Source organism: Hesperophylax consimilis, chromosome 11 (assembly GCF_061612785.1).
Source record: "Hesperophylax consimilis isolate HC1 chromosome 11, BYU_Hcon_1.0, whole genome shotgun sequence".
NCBI classification, from domain to species: domain Eukaryota; kingdom Metazoa; phylum Arthropoda; class Insecta; order Trichoptera; family Limnephilidae; genus Hesperophylax; species Hesperophylax consimilis.
Genome location: NC_142846.1, coordinates 10,775,346 through 10,802,190, shown reverse-complemented (window position 1 = coordinate 10,802,190; position 26,845 = coordinate 10,775,346). Strand labels below are relative to the sequence as shown.

The 26,845-nt window shown below is 33.0% G+C and overlaps 1 protein-coding gene across 1 annotated transcript in view; it reads right to left on the bottom strand.

The window, feature by feature from the left end:
- Positions 1–878: 878 nt before the first annotated feature.
- mAChR-A (muscarinic Acetylcholine Receptor, A-type) overlaps positions 879–26,845 on the bottom strand; it is a 398,874-nt gene continuing 372,907 nt past the window's right edge. The window contains exons 4-5 of the mRNA XM_089637296.1: positions 5,052–5,203; positions 879–1,918 (exon numbers count right to left, since the gene is read on the bottom strand). Coding sequence (XP_089493422.1) covers positions 1,102–1,918; positions 5,052–5,203 — 969 coding nt within the window. The 3' untranslated portion in view covers positions 879–1,101. The remainder of the gene's footprint in view (positions 1,919–5,051; positions 5,204–26,845) is intronic.

The following is a 26,845-nucleotide window of genomic DNA, read 5'->3' as shown; positions in this document are numbered from 1 at the left end:
TATTCATATTTGTTTTTAAAATTGTTTTGTTTTAGCATTGTTATTATTTTTAATGGAATATTACTTTTTTCAGTTAATAGTGACTGACAAAAGTACTGTGGTGCCAGGAAATGATCGCTACCAGAATTGCAAATTTAGAAAATTATCTTTTTCGTTTTGAAAAAAAAAACGGAAAGTAGTAAGTCAGGTTGAGTAAAACACGACATATATTATGGAGCATTACAAGCCCGTGGAATTCCTAATAGTTATTACATATAAAAAAATCTAAGTTACACACCGATATCGAAAATACGTAAGGGTTTTGTATAAATATTATTAATAATGTAAAAACACACATATTTGAAATTTATCCTAAATTACATTTTAGAGACAAGTTTTTATGACAAAATTCATAAAATATTTTTTTTTCCTTTTTCATCTAGATAATATTATATTAAAAAATGAAATATTACACTTGAGCAAAAAAAACTAATCTACTTATATTTTTCGGATTCTTTATACGGGGGTGTTTATTTGTAGTCTGCTGTGGATTTAGGAAAATCCACTGAATTGTTTCCAACACAAGGACCTCTATTTATGCACCTAAATTTAATAGGTCAAATGGTCAAATCATTCTTATACTACAGATTATAGACAAAAAAACTTTTTCACAAGGATATAAAACTGGACTTGAGTTAGATACAAGATAATAATAGAGTTTTCTATAAATTGTATAGTAAACGCATAAATCACTTTTTTAATGAATCATGAAAAAGTTTTTTTTAAACTTATTTTTGCTTCGAAAAAATGGATGATATTTGATTTTTAATGGATAAAAAAATTTCGTTACAAAAATCACGAATCAGAAACATTTAATAAAATGGATCCATCTCCCAAAATACATTATCAAAAATTCCCCATTTCGGTTTCGAGCGAGTGACAAATCGGCATTCTTCGTGGGTACTCAAGTCTTGATACATTAAAAAATTCCGTTACGTAAAGCTTTTCGAACAGAGGTTTCGCCTTCCCCTTCCGGGCCCTAGACCTCGGCTTTTAAAGCACCACAATGCGTGCGACTCAAAAGCCTGCAAAGTATTCCCATTACAAGCACCGCATTCAGGTTCAATTGTATACCCCTCTCGTCATGGCTTCTCGGTTTCTATTGTGCCATTTACACGTGAGAATGCGGACGTACGTTCTCCTAAAGGAAGCGTTGCAAAGGGCGTAACACATCGGGTTGATGGTAGAGTTGATGTAGCACAGGGCGTAGAAGAAATCCCACAACTCCTCGGGGATACAGCCGGTGCACGCGGTCAATGGCTTCAGCAGCACCAGAATGTTGTAAGGAGTCCACGTGATGATGAATGAAAGTAAGATAGCTGAAAGCGTCTTGGCGGCTTTGGTTTCTTGCTTCTTTTCTTGCGACTTCTTCTTCTTCTTTGCTTGCTGTTTCGTGTGCGCCGCTAACAGCGTCGTCTTCCCCGCCAGTTGCTTTGGGATTATCTTCGCATTCAGAGGTATTCTTATATCGGGGATGTGCGATGCTCTCCTGTTCAAATTGTTGTGGTTGTGACTCCCGGATGGGTTGAGAGACAGGTTGAACTCGCTGTCGCCTCTGTGAGGAGGCTGCGGCGTTCTAACTTGTCTGTTGTTCGTGTTGGGCATGTCTTCCGGAATCATCTTTATGCTGGGCGCCCGTTCTGGTCCCGTGGTCGAAGCGTTGTCCGGGGGCAGCCTGATGAGGATGGTGTAGATGGAGTCGTTGGACATGGACCTGGTGGCCGGCAGACTGCGGCTGTCCCGGGGGGCGGAGGCGGGTGCGGTTGAGAGCGGGGGGCGATGGGGGGAGGCGCCGATCTCGCCAGCTCCGCCTCCCCCGCCCAACCCCTGACCTCCTCTGCCGGCGTAAGGGTCACGAATCACGTTCAGAGATGTACACCTAGAAATAATTTTATTACTTATTTATTAAAAGGTTGAAAGCGTAATGGAGAGAGAAAGATGAAATTTAAATTGGAGAAAGGAAAGTTAGATTCATTTAAAGGTGACATTTAATTTGAAAATATCCCTTGCAGAAGACAGAACGTTGGTATTTTGAAGTGAGACATTTATTAAATCAGTAAAATTTGACTTAGATCGAGACACCCTATAATTACTGTCACCTGTGATAAATCATACCGCTTACGGAGAAAAATGACTAATATTGAATATCGCTAATCTCAAATCTCTTGAAATTATTCGCAATTTGGTTATAAACGTGACTGTGGGCCCTTCTTCAATTCTAATATCTTCGTATTTGTATCAAGGAAAATACAGGTGCCTGAATACGTGTTCCGATATTTTATGAACTTACTAAAAGTTTATCAGAACACGGACTGAAATTCTGTTTTTAACAGGATTACCAATACTTTGATAAGATTTTTGATAATAAACTAATGTTTCAGTCGGCGGCATTTATTTATACTCGGGAGATATTTTTAATTTGTATGGATATTTCAGGCGAGTTATTAATGCTTACAATAAATAGTTAGATTCTTTATAAATTAACAACACTTATTTTTCTCCGTGCAAATCATCAAACATTTCCAAAATTATTTTCAAATAGGACTTCGAAGTTTGCTTACTTAAAAAAAATTAAGTAGGTAAGTACTTTCTTGATATGGTGGAATACAGGAAAAAAGGCCCTCTTCTCTTTCACCATGAGTTTAAATTATGTTTGTTGGAAAATAGATAAGTACTTACCTACGTATTAATATTACTGCAACTTACAAAACAAATAATTATTCTTCACAATGAAATGTACTGGAAGTAGGTATAATACTGGGCGGCGGAGTTTGGAAGAGTGACAATAATTTGACCAAACTTTCACCAAACTTCCTAACAGAAGGTCACACCCGGAGTTAAGGCTTTTCAAAGTTAAGAACAGGGGAATACTTTGAAGAAGAAGACTAATTATGGCTGGCCTAACAACCCTTATCAGATTGTCCGATTTCAAAAACCCGAAATATGAATAGGGGATGGAGTGGAAGAATACTAAGAAAAAAATATTTATCTAATTTTTTATTTGCTGAGTGCTTTCTCGGACAGGGAATCCTTACTGAGAAGTAAATAAATCTTAACAACGTTTATTTTTATAACAACCATCAGAATATTTTGAAAAACAATTCTCGGCAAAAAATGCTCCGAATTTTAATGGCACATTTATTCACTTATATTAATGAAAAACAGTTTCCGTGCGTAGCCTTTCATTAACAGTTTTTTTTAATATTGCAAATATTTTTGTAACAATATTATAATGTACATTTTTACATGTGATTATTAAATTAATGGTGAATAAATTTCTATTATTCAGTACATAAATTATTTATTCATTTATTAACGCCCTATTGAGCTTTTACGTAACGATTAAATTTTTAAAAAAATATTTAATTTTGTTTTTAAATAATTAAATTGAATACAGCAGTTTATAAATAACAAAAATTTAAAATTTTTTTTTAAAAAAACACGAAATATAATAAAGATAAAGATGGACAGATAAATTGGAAATTATAGCAACTAGCAGATAAAAACCAGTTTGAAAACTTTAGCGAATCTTATTTAAAATAACAGAGGGCGCCACTTCTGTTCTCAACAATCTAAACAGTACAGTCATTAAATAATTCTTTCAGATATTATCAGATAGAAGAGCTAGAAGTATTGAGTGACCATATCTGACCCCGAAATCGACCTAACATCCAGCTTTTTAATAAAGGTCACAACATCATTTACTTCCACATGGTTGTTATGCATGTTGACCTCACTCAACAAAATCAGTAAAAGTGGGTTTTTCAAATATAATATTGTCTTTGTCTTCAACGTTTACGCTCTCAAAGAAATTAGCAAATAAATTCACTTTGATACGGTAAAACTTTGTACCGGGAAAGTTAGAGAATTTTTTCCGAATTCATTAATATTTGTTAAAATAGAATTTTGAACTTGTTTTTGGATTTCTTTTAATTGAATAAATAAAATTAAAATGGACTTCTACAAATTATTCTTGATAATAATAAATAATAATTTTTAACATTGCTGGTGTATTTCTGAAAACATTCCTTCGATTTCATAGTACAATCATAAACCAAATCGGGGAATGCGAACAATCCATCATCCAACGTTCTATTTATTTTAGTAAACATTTTTTTTTATTATAAGGTTAATTAGAATATCGAACCACTTAGAGAATTAAGTACTGAAATATTTTTGTAAGGGTACAAAACTATTGTTGATAAATTGTAATTTAAATAATTTCGATGGCCTTATTTAAACTGATTGGCCTGATTTTACAAGTGAGATCATAAGTCCAAGTATTAGTAGATAAAAATCTCTAATCTTTGGTTAATCTGCATGGTCAAAATTACGCTTAACAACTGTGCGGTCAAATACCTCAACACAATTAATATAGAATTTTATCAGGATTATTATCGCTGTATCATTTACTGAAATCAAATCCATTCCGTGGTGAACAAGACTAATAGGATATTTAAACATAATAATCAGATAGTTTTAATGAGTTTTCTTTTTTAGATATGATTAGATTTTAGGTATATTAGAAATGTGATTATTGTTTTTAGTTAAAATGGTGCCACAAAATAAATTTGCTGTGTTTGAGGAAGCATAGGATATTTGATGTGTGGAAGAAAGATGGGGATTAGAGAAATGCATTCGCGGACGACATATTGGTTATGGTTAATTGAGAAGGCTCAAAGTTAAAATTTTAGGCCTGTGAAAGTCCTTTTCAAGTTCTGTTACTATCCAAGTACTGTGAAGTACATGATGAAATAATAACAGAACTTGAATTTTTGCTTTCAAATTTGATGAATATTCAAATTCAGTGAAACAACCCTTTCATAGACTCTCTTTTCAAAGTGTTTTCTTCAATTATTGATGTATTACAAATATCTGCCTAATAGGTGTACCGCTGACAAAAAGAAACAACGGAACTCTCAGAAATCAGTCAAATACCAGTAGTCATTTAACACTTCCACTAATATTTAACCTTTCATATATTCTCTGTTACTGGCATATAGACAGCGTACCTTGAGACCGAGCTCTGCAGGGGGGTCTCTATGGACACGGGGGTCGCGTAGCCCATGTCTGAGGGGTCCTCCAGATCCTCGTCGTAGTCGTCCCGACCAGAGTGCCACCAGGCTAGACACCATGCCCGGATACCAGCCCAACCAGTCAATTGCTGCAAAGAAAGAAACATACACTTAAGACATAAAAATAAGTGATAATATTATACAATTCGAATATTTCTGGCCCTTTGCTAGAAACTGACAACTATATAGTGAAAACGAACCATAAACTCCTGAAACATATTCATTTTGAAACCTACTAAAGATTCCCTAGGTTCCAAGAACTGCGACGGTTAGCGAATGGGGCATGAATCCATCGTACGATTCCGTAAGTCTCAAAACACACGAAAAGAATCTCGATGACAAGACATCAGAAACCAACCGTACACGAAGCCACCTTAAGATTAAGTAAGTCCAATTAAAGAAATTGATTTGCAATGTCAATATGTGAGATGGTGAGACATCAAAAACTGATTTGGTATAAAGCCATTGTAAGATTCCAATGAAAGAGATTTGAGATTTGCAACGTTGATGTGGTAGATGGTGAGACAGCAGAAAGTACTGGGTACGAAGCCATCGTAACATTCAGTAAGTCTCAATGAAAGCGATGGGTTTGTAATACTGATGTGTCAGATAGTAAAACACCAGAAATTACTGCGCATGAAGCCATCATAGGGTTCTGTAAGTCCCAATGAAAGATATAGATTTGTAATATTGATGTATTAGATGGTAAGCGACGAAAGACTACTGGGCATGAAGCCATCATAAGAGTCCTAAAGACACATACAACGAATGCCATATAAGACACCACAAACTAATTAGGCATGAAGCCATTGTAAGATCATGCAAGTCCTAATAAATGCGCTGTGTTTACAATATTGATATGTTAGATTATTAGACACCAGAAACTATTGGGCATAAAGCCATTGTAAGATTCTGTCACATGATTCTGCCAAAAAGGCACATGAAAAGAATGCCAGATGACAAGATAAGAGAAAATAATTGGGCGTGAAAGCATCGTAAGATTCCCAATAAAAGTGGTGGATTTGTATTAATACATAATATTGATATAGCAAATTATTATAAGCAATAATTAGTCGCCTGGAATTGGACCCCCACCTTCTGATGGCGACGGGCGACTAATTATTGAGTAAAATAATTTGTTATCCTTTGTGCTATGCATATATATTTATCATTAAAAAATATAATATTATATTGATATGTATGTGTTGGTGAGACACAGGGCACGAAGCCATCGTAGGATTTTGTAAGAGCCAAAAAATGAGAGGCTACATGGAAAGAACGTGAGAACCAAACAGTCCCAAAACTCCGATGGACTGGCCCTGTAGAAAGTATGCCAGTTGATAGTATACCCAAAATTACGGCAAAGTTGATGCCTTGTGGAAGCGATCTACAGGCAAGCCAAGAAAAAATGGACTGACTTAATGTGTGGAAGAAGATTGGAGCAGGTTAAAAAGGCTTAAGAACTTATGGCAGTGAATAGAAAATGTTATAATGGTAGGTAAATAATTAACTTCATATCTTTGGTTAGGAAATACGTACATAAATCTCAGATCTTAAGATAAATGTGGTCACCTCCAGACACAAGACAGCATCCATGGTGTTTAGTTTAAAATAACAATAATCATAACAAAAATAAGACTGAATGTACGCATGAAGGTGTAAAAGACAAATCTTGTTAACTAACAGTTCTGTGAACAGCAGACAACGTATAATATTGATTATTCCGATTTGACTGCTTTTAACGCTCATGCGAACTCTGACTGAGTTAAAAGGTACTTTCCAATACGGATACCATCTTGACAGGATTCACCGGATATGGAACACATTAACAGATTAATATTCAGGCGAAATGCAAAGCTCAACTTAAAAAAGTCTTTAAATGGGGTGGAAGCAGATATAAATGGAAGTCATTAAAACCAAGAAAATTTTAATGAAATCTTCAATAAACACAGCGGTTAGGCTCGCAAGCAACTTAAAAATGCCAACAAACTAAAAAGAAAATTCAGCTTTTTTGCAAAAGAATCCATTTAGGTACCTAAAGGAATTATATTGGTTCAATATTCAAATATTTGAGTGTTATCTATTCGCAAAAGCTGAAGTGATCGAATTGCCAGCGCAGTTATTATTCCTACCAGAGTTTAGGGCTGTTAACCCCGCAATATTGCCGAACAGCTGGATATTTGGCACAGGTCCACCTTCTAGCTTTAGGTACCACCCCGTCTGGGATGGAATACAGCCTCGGTGTACATGGCGTTCGGAATTTTTTATAAAAGCTGGGAACTACAATGAACTGCAGGAGCTTTCAAAAAACGCATTTGAAAAACAATCATTTTTATTAAACGTGGCTTAAAATAAAGACTTCTATATACACAGGATTTTTCAATAAGAGGTGTTATTTTGATATTCAATCGTAAAAGATCGATGGTTTCGTTGCTTGTGTGGCACGTAGCGCCGTCTCGTTGAATGTAAACGTTTTTCAGATCAATACCATCCAATTCCGGCCATAAAAAATCATTAATCATCTCTCGATAGCGCAATCCATCCACCGTTACTGTTGTTCCAGCCTCATTTTCGAAAAATTAAGGTCCAATGACTCCGCCGGACCATAAACCGCAACAAACAGTCACACGTTGAGGATAGAGAGGCTTTTCAACAATAACTCTTGGGTTTTCTGAGCCCCAAATTTCTGAGGTGGAAATGGGCCTCATCACTCAATTTGATTTGCATTTGATTCACACAAGTGAATTTTAATAATTTCAATGCGTTGTTGAAGTGTGTATCGTTCCATTTTTATTAATCGCGTAGTTTCTACTTGTCAAATGTCAAAAAATGACTGCTTCAAAAGTAACATCTACCGAAATAGCGGGCTATTCAAAATAAAACCTCTTATTGGAAAACCCTTTAGAAGCGAAACATGCGCCACAGGTGGACATTTTTTAAAGAATCTTAAACAAAGAAAAATCTATTTTTTTAAGAGAGAAATTAAGTAGGTATTTAATACATATTAGAAAAACGAGCCTGCTTTAAAATGTATATATATTTAAATATTAGACATAATTGAAATTTACGATTGTGTTTTACATCCAGAGATGTGCTTTATTTCAAATAAATCCATTTCAAATGGAAATGCAAAATGCAAAATGGGTATTTTCCATTTTGCATTTTAAATGCTTTTCTAAAAACCATTTTGCATTTTGCATTTTAAATGCTTTTTTCAATGCATTTTCCATTTTAAATGCTTTTTTGCAAAATTCTCTCTACTATCTCCACTCATCTTTTTTTCATAAGCCCCAAATATCAGTTGGTCCTCAACCTCGCTATGAGAGATAATTGACATTTGTCAAGTTGCTCCCTGGTAGGAGCCCTGGCAATTGAGTGATACCATTACAAAAAATACTGATTCAAATACTGAACATGGGGCCACGACGCTGTAATACTAAATGTTAGATAGCAGTTTCTATGTTTTTACGTTGGCAACATTAGTCCCGCGCAAATTTTTTGTGGTTTCATAATCTGTAGTCGTGGTGTTTTTGGATTTACCATCATGTAATATGTTCTACATTGATGTCCATTATTAAATGACAAAATTGTTTAAAAATTCTATAATTATTTTAATTGTTTGACCTGAGAAACCATTTTGCATTTTCAATGCATTTTGAAAATGGGTATTTTGCATTTTGCATTTTAAATGCTTTTCTAAAAACCATTTTGCATTTTGCATTTTCAAATGGAAAAGTTTTGACCCATTTCCATTTTGCATTTCAAATGGTTTTGGGTACCCATTTTGCACATCTCTGTTTACATCGTAATAGTGGTTGTCATGCTTATATTCTGTATCTTTAAATAATGCATTATTAATTAGTATTATTTAAAAATTCAGGCCGCCTTAGAACAGGAAACGAAGAAGACTTTAAACGCAGTGACACTTATATATTCCCCAATATATTTTATACATTTTTTTTATTTTTTTTTTTTTATTGTTTAACTTATAACATTGTTACATTGTACATAAAATTAGGTAATAATAAGTAATAGTGTAAAACATATGTTGTTGAATTTCTACTCCAATGAAGAGTGCTAGCTCTTGAGCTTGGCGTAGGAGTTATTTGACAATTATTTCATGTTTATATCAGTAATTAACATTATTACAGTACAATAAATATAAACTTAAAAGAGGATTGTGACGTTAATTTTGGTTGTAGCATGAATTGAAGTTGATAGGTGATATTAATTTTTTTTAAAGATAAATTTGACCTTCTTTTTGAATAAAATAAAATCTGCTATTTTTTTCACTTCTTCGGGAAGACTATTAAAATATCTTATGCCTTTGTAAATGTAGTTATTGTGCATTTGTTGTGTTGAAAATAGAGGAATTTGGATGTTAAAATTATGCCTTAAGGATGAGTTAAATTTAAGTTTTTTTACTACAGTTTCTTTATATATTTGTAATATTGCATCTTTTTTATAGAGGTCTTCAATTTTTGGTACTTCGAAAATTTTGAACAATGATGCTGAAGAGAAAGTTGTTTTTTTTTTCAAAATTACTTTGATAATTAGTTTTTGTACCACTTTAACAGAGCTTAAAAATTTTTCATATGCACCTCCCCACCCAATGATTCCATACTGAAGTAATGATTGGACTAGTGCGTAATAGACTTTTTTCAGGTTGTTTATCTTGAGAACATTTCTTAATCTAATGAATATATAGATACATTTTCTAATGCGTTTAACAAGTTCACATATGTGTCTGTTCCATTTCATATGTTGGTTTACAATTACACCGAGGTATTTTATTTCAGTTGTTTGGTTTAGTATGGTACATGATTTATTACAAACATCTTTGTTACATTTTTTGTTGTGTATTATTATATGAATGTTGGGGTTAGTTTTGAATTTATTTATTGTGAATGGTATACAAACTGTTTTTTTTTGCGTTAATTGTAAGCAGATTTGTATCGAACCAGTTTTTTAGGATTTGGATGTCATTATTTGCATTTTCATTTACAATTTTCCAGTCATTACCCTTAATTATGATAATTGTATCATCTGCGTAAGATATAACTGTTCCACTGAGGTTTTGTTTGAAAATATCGTTTACGTACATGATAAAAAGTAAAGGACCCAAAACAGTACCTTGTGGTATCCCAAAATCACTTGTGAGTGGTAGACTAGATGCGTGATTAATTTTTACAACTTGTGTTCTTTGGTGAAGATAACTTTTTAGCCAACTTAATGCTGTGTCATTAAAACCTACGATCTTTAATTTTTGTATTAGTTTGACATGAGATATGCTGTCGAAGGCTTTTTGGAGATCAACAAAAATACCAACACATTTTAATGATTTGTCTAAAGCGTCTTGTATGGTACTAGATAATTTAGCAATGGCGTCTTTTGTGCTTTTGTTTTCCATGAATCCAAACTGATTTTCGTGAATTATATTATTAATCTTTATGAACTGAGTTATTCTTTTTTTGGCAATTTTTTCAAATATTTTTGCAATGTTTGATAGTAAAGAAATAGACATATTATAACTTAATGTAATTATCACTTAAGTAATAATCACGTACAAAACTTACTAAATAGAAACTAATAAAAAATAATTTTTTTCAAGTACCTACTTATTACAATCAGAGATGTGCTTTATTTCAAATAAATCCATTTCAAATGGAAATGCAAAATGCAAAATGGGTATTTTTCATTTTGCATTTTAAATGCTTTTCTAAAAACCATTTTGCATTTTGCATTTTAAATGCTTTTCTCAATGCATTTTCCATTTTAAATGCTTTTTTGCAACATTCTTCCTGTTATCTCCATTCATCTTTTCATCATAGGCCCAGTATATCAGTCGGTCCCCAACCTCGCTATGAGAGATAATTTACGTCTGTCAAGTTGCTACCTGGTAGGAGCACTGGCAATTAAGTGATGCCATTAAAAAATACAGATTCAAATAGTGAACACGGGGCCATGACGCTGTAATATTAAATTTTAGATAGCATTTTTTATTTTTTTTAACATTAGTCCCGCGCAATTTTTTTTGCGTTTTCAATGGTTTCATAATCTGTGATCGTGGTGTTTTTGAATTTAAAATCATGTAAGTACTGTAATTATTATTATTATATCTCATGTCGAACTATCTACCTATGCACGCTTCCTAAAGAAAACCAATATATTATGCTAGAATTGTAGAATGCTATGTTAGTATATTCAGTAGTTTAAGAATATACAAGTGAAGATGGATTTGGATGGATAATTTGAATGGCATTGCTTATCTTATTTCATTATATAAATATATGTACGAACTGCATTTTAAACAAATATTTTTTTTTTTGAGAGATATCAATACATTACCACAAATATGAAGTATTTGCTACAAAGATGTTACCATCATTGGCAGCATTGAGAATGGAAATGTTTCGGCCACTTACTCAACTTGTTCAAAGGTTTTAAAAGGAAGCATGGTCGCTACTACGAGTACCTAAAATTCGTGCTACAGTGTCGCATCCATTTTTTAAAATGAAGTACCTACACACCTAAGGAACAGAAGGACAGAGTCCGTTCAGTGTTTTTACTACAAATAAGGAAATTAAAAGAAAGTACCAAAAATGTTATGTATAAATCCACAAAGTGGAACTAATAGTACAAGATGAATCTTATTTTTTTCGAAGATAATGAAGATTTATCTGATTCTTCCGCAGCAACAGCAGGAACTCCAGATTTAGAAGCCTTGCAATACCTTCAAGACAAAAGAACCGATTTTGAAATGTTTCATGACTACCCTACTGTTAAGCACATGTTCATCAAATGCAATACTTGTCTTCCGAGTTCAGCACAAGTTGAATGTCTCTTTTCAAATGGAGGTATAATCATGAGACTTCATAGAAGAAAGATGAGTGATGATGTTTTTGAGAAGGTCGTACTTCGAAAATCTAATAATGGCTAAGGCTACATAATACCTACATAATATAGAATATATATTGGTTTTCTCAAAGTTGTATTATATTATCTGTGGGTTTTCTAGTGCGCCTGCTTGGAGTTTTCTGTGACAATCTATGGTCAAATAATGGGTGCGCACTAGAAAACAACATTTTATATTGTCTGATTGTCTCACTGTCCTGTATTTCTTTATTGTTCACTGGTGGATGTCCCCTCACTAGAGAGTTACTACATAAATGATGATGGCCCTAGGAAAAAAAAACATTAAAAATGACAATATTTAGTTAATAATAGATTCTATTATATTCCACTCAAATTCAATTGTTTTTTACACAGTACATATCAGTATGTATGATTTGTTATTCCACAAGTTGTTCTACATTGATGTCCATTATGAAATGACAAAGTTGTTTACAATTTCAATAATTATTTTAAACCTGAGAAACCATTTTGCATTTTCAATGCATTTTGAAAATAGGTATTTTGCATTTTGCATTTGAAATGCTTTTCTAAAAACCATTTTGCATTTTGCATTTTCAAATGGAAAAGTTTTGACCCATTTCCATTTTGCATTTCAAATGGTTTTGGATACCCATTTTGCACATCTCTGATTACAATACATGTGATCAAAATAACGTCTTCACTGGAAATGGTTGTTCTGTAAACAAAATTTTTTATGAAATATTTTGCGTTTCACGTGTTATATTCGTACGCCGGTTATTGTAAATTTACGAAAAAATATTACAGCACTTCTGCGCATTTCAGAGAGTTGTAATTAACAATAAAAATGTGATGTATATGCCATAAAACCTCGCCCGCTTATTTCAATCAAAAATAAGTAATTCAAAATCAGATTTACTGCAAAAAATCACTTTATACCACTTGTTTCCAGACACAGTATCCCCCCTGCAAAGCCTCATTCGATAGGAACAACCCCCTTTCGTGAAATAGCCTTCATTCCAGAATATCACCGACCTCATCGCGTACTGCAGCTATAGGCCCTACCAACATTGCTTAAATAATGCTTCAAGATCTTAAATAAAGATACCCGATTATGCAATTCTGTGTCTGGTTCAGCCAGTTAAAAACGAATAACCGAGAAAATAATAGAAAATCCATTGCAAATATTAAATCCCATAGTGAATTTTTTCGTAAAAAAATTAAAAAGTAAAAGTGCTACAAAACATAAAATTCGTGTTGACGCTGAAAGCGCTGGCGTCATAAAGTTAAGGCGATGCCATACGTAGTAATGCAAAATTATGTGTATTTGATTTGAAAATTTGGTCGCCTAGAGATGTTTCAGATGCTTTATTTAAATACTGCGAGTAGAATACATCTTGGCCTTTGAAATAATCGAGTATTTTTTAGTAGTAAGTCTTTTTATAAGCCCAGAAAAAAATAATGTATAAGGCCTATGAAAACTGCTTCAAAGTTCAAAATCTCCTACTTACGAATCCATTTTCGGTTATGGTTTTATTGTATAGTGTGGAAATTTAAGTTATTTATAAAATGATCGAAAAAAAAAAATATTTATGCCTGAACATCCACAAAATAAAATAAAAGGCACTTTTTGGCCATGTTTTTTTCTTGCATAAATCAAAACAGGCGGATGGTGTTAAGCGGGAATTTAAACCTTATCGCCATCAATTTAATCAATTTAAAATATTACACGACGTAGTGCATTGCCTTAACACAGCTTTTCTGTCCGGAATTTATAGACGACCCTACAATTTTCGTCTCGCAACGTTATTTCCGTCGATATTTATGAAGGCTTTAAAACATAAAAAAAAAAACATGACGCCTTATTGTTTGTTTGATATTTTACAATTGTTTCACAAAAATAAAACATTTTTTAAATTCGTTCGTTAACTATTTATCATTAATGTTATAGTATAATATATTATAATTTGAAAATAACAAAATAATTATCTCTAAATAGTATAAAATAATATCGCTAACTATGTCTACGCAACGGAATTTGATATGGTTTTCACTATCATTTAAAGAATTTACTCCGGAAGGTTTATATTTATAAAACATGAAAATTATATTAACAAAAAATATGGAAAAGTCGATGTTTTGAAATCAAGTCGTAAAAAATATTTCTTACATTACTGTATATCTTGAACAGGCCTTCAGAGAAGTCTGCTATTGTATATTTCTATCACCTAAGGGGTGACCGGATAAATCATCACATCTTTAAAAAGTTATATAAAGTCATGGAAAATGATAAAACAAAAACTTTATTAACTGGGTTAAGTAGATTAGGTTAAGTTAGGTTAGATTAGGTTTAAAAAATTCTTCATCGTTTCTAATGACTTTATATCACTTTTTAATGGTGTGTTGAATTGGCATTGTGTTGATTTATCATTAAACCCCCCTAAGGAAAACCCCCCAGAAACGCCAGGTACACGTCAGCTAATATTATTTACAATTGATTATTCCCAATTTAATAAAACTCATTTCGGGAAAGATGATATTCAGTTAAACAATATCTTATTTTTATGTAAAAATAAGAATTTAAATTTGATTTGCTTGACCCTTTATAATCGAGTTCCTCTGATTCATGGCCCTACAATAATATTATAAAATAAGGCACGACTAGCGCCACCTATTGAAAATGACGTAATTTAGAACCTCAGCTGATAAAAACACCCAACAGATGGTGCTCTATTAAAAAACTTTTGTCGATGAAACTTTATAATGGTCTCGGCTGCTGCCTATAAGTAATTTTAATAGATGTATAAAGTTGTCCAAATGAAGCAGTTGGAACATGCCGTACACCCGAAAGCGTAATATTAAAGTTTAAATTTTATTTTATAAGAAAAGTGTCTTGATGTATGGGTGTATTTAACTGTGCTCGTGATAGTTCATCCATAGGATTTATTTCTTTATTATTCTTTAGGTACTCTTCGGTACTCGAACCTATGAAGTAGCTAAATTTATATTGGATACGTTAGTCGCTTCTAACTGCAAGTAGCCTGTAAAAAACGGAAAACCCAAGAATTATTGTTGAAAAGCCTCTCTATCCTCAACGTGTGACTGTTTGGTGCGGTTTATGGTCCGACGGAGTCATTGGACCTTACTTTTTCGAAAATGAGGCTGGATCAACAGTTACGGTGAATGGATTGCGCTATTGAGAGATGATTAATGATTTTTTATGGCCGGAATTGGATGGTATTGATCTGGACAACGTTTACTTTCAACAAGACAGCGCTACCTGCGCCACACAAGCAACGAAACCATTGATATTTTACGATTGAATAACAAAATAACACCTCTTATTGGAAAACCCTGTGGTTGCCCTGGCATCCAAGAAATATTCCTCACAGTAAAATTAAAAATCCGTAGACTCTGAAAAAATTAGTAAAACACTCTTTGCATCCAATCCTAGGAAACACTCTCTTGCAAAAAGAGTAGTGGATACATGGAACAAACTTTCACAAAATGTCATCGATTCTACTTAAAACCAATTTAAAGCTCTAATAAATTAGAGAAACAAAGATGTAACTTATTTTTAATTTAAAAGAAATCATTTTGTAATAAACTCGTTTTGAAATCAGATATGAGCGAATCAGTAGAATGCAACCTGCTAATTAAATAAATGAAATATTAATAAATCTTATCTAATTACCAAGTATCGCATTTCGAACCTTTTCAATTTTAATGATTTTATCATTGATGAATACACAAACCTAAAACCTAAAGATACTTACTTTTATTAAAGACAAACCTAAAATTTTGCACTCAATCTTAAATGTAGGAAAACGTAACATATGTTATAATCATCGCGTTCATAGCAGGTGGTAATTTAATTATTTTACGAGAAGATAATTTTTACGAGTTATGCTTAAAAATATTAAGACGAATTATTGGTTTTTGCTAGTGCATAGGCAATATGTATATAATAGTTTTGTCCGTATTCAAACTCAATTCCTTGAAGAAAGGCATACAAATTAAACAACTTTGTGTCTACTATTATTGAAGTAACGTCCGGCGCACCTCAAGGAGCACATCTAGCGCTGCTTATTTTTAACTTGTTTATAAATATTTATATTTAGTATTTTCTCTCATACACGCTTTTGGCTTTTTGCGGACGACAATAAGATTCTAAAAATAATAAAAAATCACCTTGACTGTCTTCTTTTCCAATCGGATATCGACTCTTTCTATGATTGGTGTAAAATTAATTGTTTGAAACTAAATGTCGATTAATGCAAAATTATGTCCTTCTATAGATCAAAAAAACCGATTGTCTTCGAATACAAACTTAATAATATTTGCCAACTGTTACATCTATTAAAGACCTTGTTGTCTCTCTTGATAGCAAGCTTTCTTTTCAGGATCACATAACTGCAACCGTTAGTAAATCCCTCAAACTATTTGGTTTCATCACTAGAATCACTTCGGACTTCAAAAACGTAAATACCCTTAGAACTCTTTACTGCTACTTGGTTCGCCCCCATCTTGAATATGCTTGTGTTATCTGGTCTCCTTTTTATGCTATCCACATTCGACGCATTGAATCTGTTCAACATCGGTTCTTAAGAGGGATTACTAGGAGGCTAGGATTAGAAAAAGGCAAATACTCATAATATGATGAAATTGAACTAACTCTAAACCTCTCTCCTTTGGAAGTCCGTCGGGAAAGAAATTACCTCATTTGCTTCTTCAAAATTATAAATGGTATTATTGATTCACCTACTCTACTGAAACACATTCCCTTCAATATCAGAAATAATGAACTGCTCTTCCTCAACCATCATTCGACAAATTATGGATATTATTCACCATTGTCCAGAATGTGTAGACTGGTCAACTCAAGTCAAAACCTTAACTTTTTTGGGATAAGTCTGAATGATTTTTGCCAGTCGCTAAACAAGTGACGGAAGTCCAACAAGTGACGGAATAAGTGTCCTGTGGTCCTGACCCACGGCGTATTCTTGACTTGATTCGACTTGTCACTTTATTTTCTTATGTTATATCTGCCTTATGTCTTTGCTTTCATGTACCTTTGTCTACTCTTGTATTTTTTATTTTACTGTATTGGTGTTATTATTTTGTAATTTGGACGATGTCCGTTAATAAATAAATACAATATCGTGTCGGCGCGCGGTGATTCAATCCAATATTGTATCGGTGCGCGATGATTCAATCCAATATTGTATCGGTTCGCGATGATTCAATCCAATATTTAATCGGTTATATGTTCAAAACTAATTATTCATATTTGTAATGACCTACCTACAGGTGCAAGCAAACAATTCATCTTAATGTTTTAAAGTTACAAAAAGTGTTCTTCCTAAAATAGGCGCCATTTATGAAAGACTATGACTTCTTTTAAGTATACCCTGAGCGTATAGTATTATTTTATAAGGGAAAATCCACTAACAAAATAACCAAAGGAAAACAACGCCTCAGACACGATTCGAAAAGCAATGATGGTACTTCCACCACGATAAGTCTTCCAGCGCATAAATTTTCTGCTCGCTCTGGCGGTGGGTGTGAAGTAATAATCATGGTAGGTAGATGCGAACGAACTCTCGGGATGCAAGTAAAGCTGGCCACAGAGGCGAACTGATAACTTACTAATGTTCGTAATTCAAATATGTTCTTTGAACTTGTTTTTAAAAATCGAAGTTAACCAATTTTTCGAGGAAGTTTTCAAATATATGTTATATCGAAGTCCTATACACCTTATATACCTTGTGAAATGGGTTTTTATCACTTTATGAACATAGTGTTGTGTTCATGTTTCAATTTATTTATATATTCACAGTCAATATATGCTGAATAAATATTTTGTCCCATTGTAAGGCCTGCACAGGCAATGTTTAAGTATCGATCCAACAATGAAATTTTTATTTTTTACTAGTAATTTCACCATAGAATTTTGTAATGATTGTAGTTAATTTAAATTAGTTTTGTAAGAATGTCCCCTTAATATGAACTAACATTATTTGGAAGACTACTTAATATTTAAAGTTATTCTACCTTTTTGAATCTAAACACAGAATAGATGTAAGCCCAATTTGGGCCTCTTTTTCCATGAAAAACTCTGTTTTAAAATGATTGTGAAATCCGAAAGGGATGGCGCTATAAAATTTCAACAAGTGTAAGAGAAACAGACAGCGTGCTAAATGGTCTAGAACCGAAAGGCACTAAGTCACTGGCTCATTTGATTCCATTCAAATTTATATAGTTATAGTTCCACCTTCACTCTTTCAATCGAAAATAGATGTGAAAAGGTTTCGAAAAAATAAGTAATTCGAAAAAAATCTAGGTATATTTTGATTACCAGTCCACCCCTGCGTGACCAACTTGAAATAACATTAATTTAAGACAAACCCACCTCATAAAGTTTGTTGTATTAAAATATGACCATTATGTTAACTTTATGACTGAACACTTGTATTAAACGTATCACCATGGGTTTCATTTGATTGGTTTGGCCGTTTGTAGTTTTTATTTGGTAAACACATTAAAAAAAATGTATTTTTGCATTAAAACCACATGCAGATAAGTGGACCGAATAATTAGGGGGGTGTAATACAAAGAATATATTACGAAGCGATCAACGTGATGAAGTTGACCGATAAGCAACTAGTTAAAAAGGAAGTTCTGCTTTAACTCGACTTTTTTCCATTTCGTCTTTCTGTAAATTTGTGTGTATTTTTTGTTTCAAGTTGGTGGCCGTTTTAACAGTTCAGTAAAAATTCTTTTATCAGATGTGAAATCTTCTCGTTTATTTGGACAGTTTGAAAAAGAATTTTCATTGAGATGATGCTGTTTCTTTGGATAAATTTATTATATAAATTCGTAATTGAAATTAAATATAATTTTATATACAAAACAATATTTTTTTATAAATAAGTAGGTAGATATTTTAGAACCCACTTTCAAATCTTATGATATCAGAGAAAATAAATAAGAGAAAACTAAAAAAATATTTTTTCGGGCGCGAGGTTGGTAATAATAACTATTAGCTTACAGAACTAACAGTTATTATTATTGAGGTGTTTTCTTATCACAATAAAGCCGTTAATAGAATAATTATGTTATTACGTGGTTTTACCTACTATACGTATATAGACATCTAAATTGATGGACTAGCCCACCCGGGAAAAGGGAACAAACCAAGCTCCGTGGAGCGAGGAGGCGGCGTGACTGTCTCCCTTTCTGTGATATGTGAATCTACGAATCTCACAGAATATAGGCAACTCGCATTGTAATACCATGATTTTATCCGTGAAAATAAAATCTGAGAAGAATTACTTTAGTCCTTTTTACAATAGCGTGAAAATTGCTGATTGCCTTTTTTTATTGAATAAATAGTTAATACATATCAACAAACAAGTCCTGCTAAGCCAATTGAATTGTCTTGTCAACAGGTGCTTAAAGTTTAGTTACATATACATTTTTATAAGTTATAATTTACATCTTATATCTACAATTTTATGATATAATTTTTCATACATATTAAAGTAAATATATTTTTTCCGATAGCCAATTTTTCACCATATATTTAACCTTATTCATAGAATAATATTGCTTTATAGTGTCAGGTAATAAATTAAATATCTTCGGTATGTTGCATTCAAACGTTCTCTGTCCGTATTTATTATTAAATTTCGGAACTATTAACCCGTCATTGCGCGTGAATCTAGTACTGTATTTATGTTGTAATTTTTCTTTATGCTGCGGGGTAAATATATACTGAATTATGATTTTTTTGTCATAGAATAGCCTTAACAGGTAAAATTTTGGCACTCTGAAACAGCAACGGTGTATTATGTCTCTGTTTAAAAATATTAGGGACGACTAGTAATTTTAGAATTGCGTTTTGTACAACTTAAAACTTTATTACAAATTCCAAATTGAGTAATCATAAGTTCGCCTTTTTACAAACGTGTTATAATTTATCCACCTCACTCATTTTTAGCGTCGCTATGCTGATTGGTTCGGTTAAAAACGAACATTCATATCCTGCTCAGAAAATTATGCTCTTGTTATTTCAATGGTCTTTCTACGGCAGTCAATGTACGACTGATGTGGTTAATTCAAAGCATTTTGGCACCCAATGGTGCCAAAAATATGGTCTTGTGGTTTGCCTCCAACTCATCGAAATGATACGCAGATTTCATGCTAAGACAAGTCTATTAATTTTGGTGTCTATTAGTCTCTATCATACTGTGTTACTTGGTACCCTACCATTTTCTTTGCAGTTTTTGTGAAACAAGTGAAACTTCTTTAGGCGCGTAATGGATTTTCGATGGACGGAGTAAAACCGAGTCAGGATCGACACGAAAATGCGGGTACCCCCACCACCGCTCACCGTTCACTGTCCCTCTCTCACCATATGCGCTTGTTGAGGTGGGGGAGCCGCTCACGAACGTTCTCTCTCTTCTCTTCTTTCCTCTCTCTCAGACACCAGCGAACTGCGCCACGCCAAGCATCAGCTGCTTGGTTAGTATACTGCGTCGTGAGTGTAATACGAGTGAAATACGTAATTGATTGTGGTTCATACGGTTTAACAAAAGAAGTTTCACTTCTGTCTTGCGTAGGCTTGACACACCCACTTTTTTTTGTATCATTTTATCAATTTTAAAGTAAAATCCATACCTGTTTTTTTAGATGTTTCCAAATAATGAACACAGAATTGAACGTTATTTAAGCGCAATTAAAATTTTCAATAGTCATTTATTTCGCACTATTTTTCCATCAAGAAAACAGCTGAGATAAATGATCAGAAAGTATAGCATTAAGGCTAGTAAGAAAGAGAGCATTTAAATGCAATAATTCCTCAAGATGTTAAGAGAGGGTAGAAAAGTCTCGCCTTTCCAAAAATGAGCATCATTAGACAGGACAAGAACAAACAGAAAACGGTGCTCGGTTCTCAGGCGCCCGCAACTCCCCTCCCTTCTATTTTCACCTCGGCTCTCGTTCTCAGTGGAAGCTGAACATAGGTAAATGCTCATAAATTGCATTGTTCTCGGCCAAAGAGCGCGTTCTAGCGAGGCGGTTCAAAAAATTAATTGGGTTAGCTTGTGGTTGAATTGTTCTAAATTTTTCCTTACCTTGAATGGCACACTTCACAACATTTTTAAAGATCTTTTTTTAATGGTTTTAATTTACTAATTACTAATTTTGGTGTGCACCACTAATCGCTATTATTGTTTTAAAATTATAACTTCGAATTGGGCTGGTAAAGTAGTTTTTCACTCAGTTTTCCATTTAAAAAATTATTTACTTTCGGACAGTAATAATTATACACAGCTCATCAACATCTTCCTGATTAACAAACCATTCTTAAAACCCATAGTGTGCCCACCAAACATATGCAAATAACGGAGCCAAATTGATAACGAATCATAAGTTATTTCAGCTTTACGATGACTCGTAGAGTAACTAACTAAGTATCACGCCGTTTCCCCGCAGGGGTAGGCAGAGAGGACGGACCGCCAAACAACTCGGTCTTGGCACAAACTTCTTTGCCTCATTCACATTCATACATCGTCTCATACATACTATTCTATTATTCTAACTCTTGACATGGCCCGACTCGAGTATCTGATTCACTTGATCGTGCCATGTCTTCCTCGGGCGTCCCCGACTTCTGCTACCATTAGACTTTGCATCATATATCCTCCTTACACTCCTATCTTCGCTCATTCGCTCGACATGCCCAAACCATATAAGCGTAATAAATATATTCACCTTATAAAATATATATATATATTTTTTTAAATATTTAAATTTATCCAGCAAATACATTTTTTTAATATTTATTTTAATGTGAAACCTAAGTTTAGAATCTTGTGTGGTTTCACATAAAAAAGCAGGTTGAAAATCTCAACTGCCCCCAACCGTCTGAGCCAGTGAGATTATGGCATCCCCAAATAGGGTATATGTTGTGTCGCTGAAGGTATTGGGGATGGGAAGGAGATGGGGAAGAGGAAGAGGAAGGTAGGGAAGTACATGGTTATACAAACCTGGTCACTAAACACGGCCAATGCAATTTCAAACAACGTTTCAATTCTGGTTGGTGGTCTTATACCAGGGCGATACTGAGAGTATATTCCGCTCTGGAACGTACCACAAATATACAATATATTATTTTAAATTATTAAAAATTGTGAAATAACACAAATTAATCAAATAAAATTAACTTGCTCAGGCGGGGTTTGATTCCACGACCTCCAGCTTGATAGTCAAGAGCCTTAACCCTCGACCACGGAGATCGACAGTTACACGTATACATTAATTTTACATTCAATTGTGAACACATAATAAAGCAGTTATGTTCCATGTATATTCATTTTTGTAATGGTTACAGGTTAGGAAGCAGGTACTTAAATAAAAGTTTTGAAGTACATTGCGAGTTAATTTGATTTTGTTTTAAGGGTACAGCGAAAAATATCAATGTCTCTAGGGTATTGTAAGATTTGAATATACGTCCGAACAAAGAGTTTTCTGCGTATCTCGATTTGAAATGATGTATATAAAATACGGTATTCGCATATAATTTATTTATTTTGACAAAAATACGATCCAAACTGACCCTTGCTGAAAAGGGGACAAAAAAGCAGTAAACAAACCAATTTTAAAATGTTGAATAACAATTCTTTGAATCAAAAAAGAAATTAACCATCAAAATCAGGTCACGTTGTATTTCCACCCCAGTTTCAGAATTCGCCATTACTCTCCAGAGTCCACCCTCCCTCTCCCCCCCCCTGCTACCCTCTCACCCACCCCACCAACTTCACACCTGCAACTAAATGCACAACAATAGAGCAGTGAGAATAGAAAGTAAATACTCTACAGCAGAAGAGGACAGGGGGAAGAATATCAACTACTTACCCGGAAATACGGTGTCATAACATAAGCGGATTCTCTTAGATTTCTATGTCCCTTCTTAGCTTTTCAACCTTCGCGGAAAATATGTAACCTTTCATTATGTTTTCATCCATTGAGGGAAATTGAATAAAGCATTTTTTTCTTATTCGATTTATGATGGAGTTGAAAGCTGAGAAGTATTATTTTCTCAATAATCTGTTATATGAACTTGTTTTGACAACGCCCCTCAATTGCCACAAGATTCTTGTAAATGTATCACGAAAATGAAATTCCTAACACGAAAGTATTTTCTATCGATTTCCAGGTATTGTTTTAAAATAATTTATGTTTGGATAAACTAAAACAGAGATGATACAAATATGTATGTTTATTCAAATTAAAGTAATATAATTAGAACAGAACTAATTGCCAAAATACATTTTAATGTACCATAAACATTTATATTAAAGTATTATCCAGTCAATCTCATTCAGTTTCAACATATGTAAAATAACCAAACAAGCCATTCTCATTCCGTTACAACATACGTAAAATAACTAATTTGGAACTACTTAGTATTAAATTATGAAAGAATACTTATTTATTAAGTTGAAGTATTTGAAAAGGCATTTTTAAACCTAATATTATTGAGTATTTGAAAATGTATTCATATTTTTTATTCAAAGAGAGTCGCATTTCATTTACCTAGATTTAAAGCAATTCATGCCTAAGGTTCATCAAACAATTTAATAAAATTTACTTTATTTTTATAAGCAATAATTGTTCGCCTGAAACACTCATCCACATTGAAAAAATATCCTTTAATAACATTAATTTATCAAAAAAAATAATAAAATTTACTTTGATTATTACAAACATTTTATAAGAGTTGATTATTTGCACATCGTTACAAAGTGGAATCACTAGTACTCTTGAAATGGCTTAGGCTATTTTATTTGGTCAACAATATTCTTTAACTTCTAACCATGTGTACCTTAATGTAACCTTTTTGTCCTACGTGTAACCTTGTATATTACGATAACTATTCATTAAATTTATTTAATTTTCATATTTTTGTAATTGTTTTTAATCGCTTTTACAATTTATTAAGTCGTAACTGTTTTTGCAAAATAAAAATAAGTAACAATTAAATGGGCATGCACTTTCAGTCCTTCCTCTTTTTAATATATTTTCCCCTGTCTAACATTTTCCTCTCTGAGCAGTTCTGACGCTTATGCCATATCATTAATTAAAAATTCATTTGTTAAAAATGTACGAACCATTAGCAAAGTTCACCACCAGTTACTTTACAGGCTCCTGCCTAGCACCTAGCGGTCAGAGGTAAAACTAGGGCTAACAGATAAAACAAATGTTTTGCTTTATCAATTGTTTACAATTAGCTTGTCAATGTGTGTTACTTAGTTAGATTATAAAAAGCCTCGCCGACTGGATTTTTCACTTCTTCTCTCCTATAAAATAGTAACAAGCAGTCATTATGGTCTACAGACCCTTAGTAAAAGTGTTTTGTCCGAGTCGGGAATAATTTAACTCTTTGTAACATTAAATAAAGTGAAATGCAGTTTTGTGCAGTAAAAACAAAAAAAAACCATGCGTCTGTTATTGAAGACTTCATCAAGCCCAAACAAATCTTAACAAATGTATTTAAAAAAAGCAAATCTTGGAAGCGGAAATCAACCCACTTCCCGACATCCGATCTAGCTGAAACTCTATAGATATACTCGTTGTCGATGACAATGCATTCTGTCAACAATGCCAATTGTCAATTTTGGTGGAAATCAAGTACACACTTGCGGACGTAGAGTTGTCACCTCCAGTTCCTGGGTAGGAATGTTCAATCGTCAGTCAAACCACATTTTTTTTATGTTTTAAAAATAGATGTATTATATTGAAAAAAACTTTGTTTGTATGGGTTGATTATTTTAATTATTGTTTAACATTCTATCCGTGCGTTGGAAATTTTGTACCAGCTAAGCTACTGCCAGTAGCTCGTCAGTAGGAGGAATAAAAGTACATAATACAACAATAAATATAAATATTCCTACAAGTTGTCATTACAACACATTTGGTAATAATACACGCATTTTGACTAAGATACCACAAGATATCAGATTTTGACAATTATTACAAGATACGATATTTTGACTAATATGTAATACAAGATACGATATTTTGACTAATATGTAATACAAGATACGAAATTTTGACTTTTAATACAAGATACGGTATTTTGACAATGAATACAAGATACGATATTTTGACAAAGAATAAAAGATACGATATTTTGACTATTAATACAAGATACGATATTTTGACTATTGATACAAAATACGGTATTTTGATTATTGTTACAAGAGGAAGCTAAATTTTGTGACCAGGAATTTTAATATATATTTTGGAAAATGATATATAACACAGGCGCAGAAGAATTTTTCTGAGAATTATTTCAGGAATTTATCAAAATTCTTATTGTAAGGGAGATGGGGTCCTCCCAAAGAAATAGGATTCACATAACAAAGGGCCTGAGATGTCTGTAGATATCGGAAGGCTATCGGGATCTTTTAACATGGCCGCGCAACCTTGGGCTAAGGGCTGCTACTTTCTACCTTACATAAATCAATGGAGATGTCAGAATGATTTTTTTTTATCCTTAATTGTGTAATTTCTCGATACGCAAAAGTTTTTCTAACAGGTCGCAACCAGAATATTGGTTTTTTCTTAGCAACTCATGTAGTTGCGAGAAAGGAATATTACATGCTGACATTATTACTTATGCGATTGCGTTTGGTTAAAAAAGATATTTTCTGTTGGGATATCATTATTTTCATCAATACATCTTATAAATGCTAATTTTACACGAAATGTGTACGAAGCTTTCATTTTATTTCGTTATTTTGTGTTATGTCTACTAAACGCCAAACTATTTTCCATTATCAAATTAAGGACATAGAAAAAACCAAAAATGTAATTTTTTTTGAGACAAGAACTGAGTATTGCCTTTTTCTTCGTCCACAATGTTCCAGGAAAAAGATTTAAAGCCACTGGTCAAAAAGGATATTGAACAAAACAAAACAAAGGTAACTGGAATTGCGCCTTATTAGTATTGTTTTGTTGTACATCCGGATATTGAACAAACCAACATAATATGTTGCTTTTTTGTCGTTTTCGAACAATAACTCTTTTAAAAACTAACTTTTTTTTACTGGATATATTATGATAAAGCAATTCTTAACATTAGTTTTGTATGAAAAAGTCATTTTCGTTCAAATAGTTTGTAGAACGAACCAATTCGGCTAGTGAGGTATTAAGGGAAATGTGGCAACATAGATGGAAATTTGTGAGGTTAAAAGGGAAAAGAAAGCGTTTCAGAAAAAAAAGTTATGTATGAGCCTGGATTTTTAGATTTCATGAAATTTAACTTTGAAACAATACGAATGATTTTTGTCACAATTATTTACAATTGAGTGGATTTTTCAATTTAACAGCTTCTAAGAAATAAAATTATTTGTGCATATTTCAGCATGCCAGAACTCTAGAAAATTTACTGTCTCTGATACGCTATAAATAATGATATGAAATATACTTAACAATTAGAAATCATAAATATATTGATATTTTTGTACTTATTTTTATAAAAAAACTACAATTTTTTCGGATGTTGTAGTATCTTCTTTGCCACTTGCTAACTTGTAGATACTCTGATTTAGGGTTGCAGGAAATAAGTAATGTCGTTTTGTATAATCATAACCAGTATATTAAGACTTTATTTCAGGGAGTACAATACCAGAATGACTTTACTATCAAGCCATAGACGGTGGCCGCTCGCCGCCCATCTATTTCAGGAAGGTAGGTACAGATGTATTTTGAGATTTTCACGGCCAAAAGTATTATAATGAATTACTATTAGGGTATTACGCGGTGTTGCGCTATATCTTTCTGTAGCC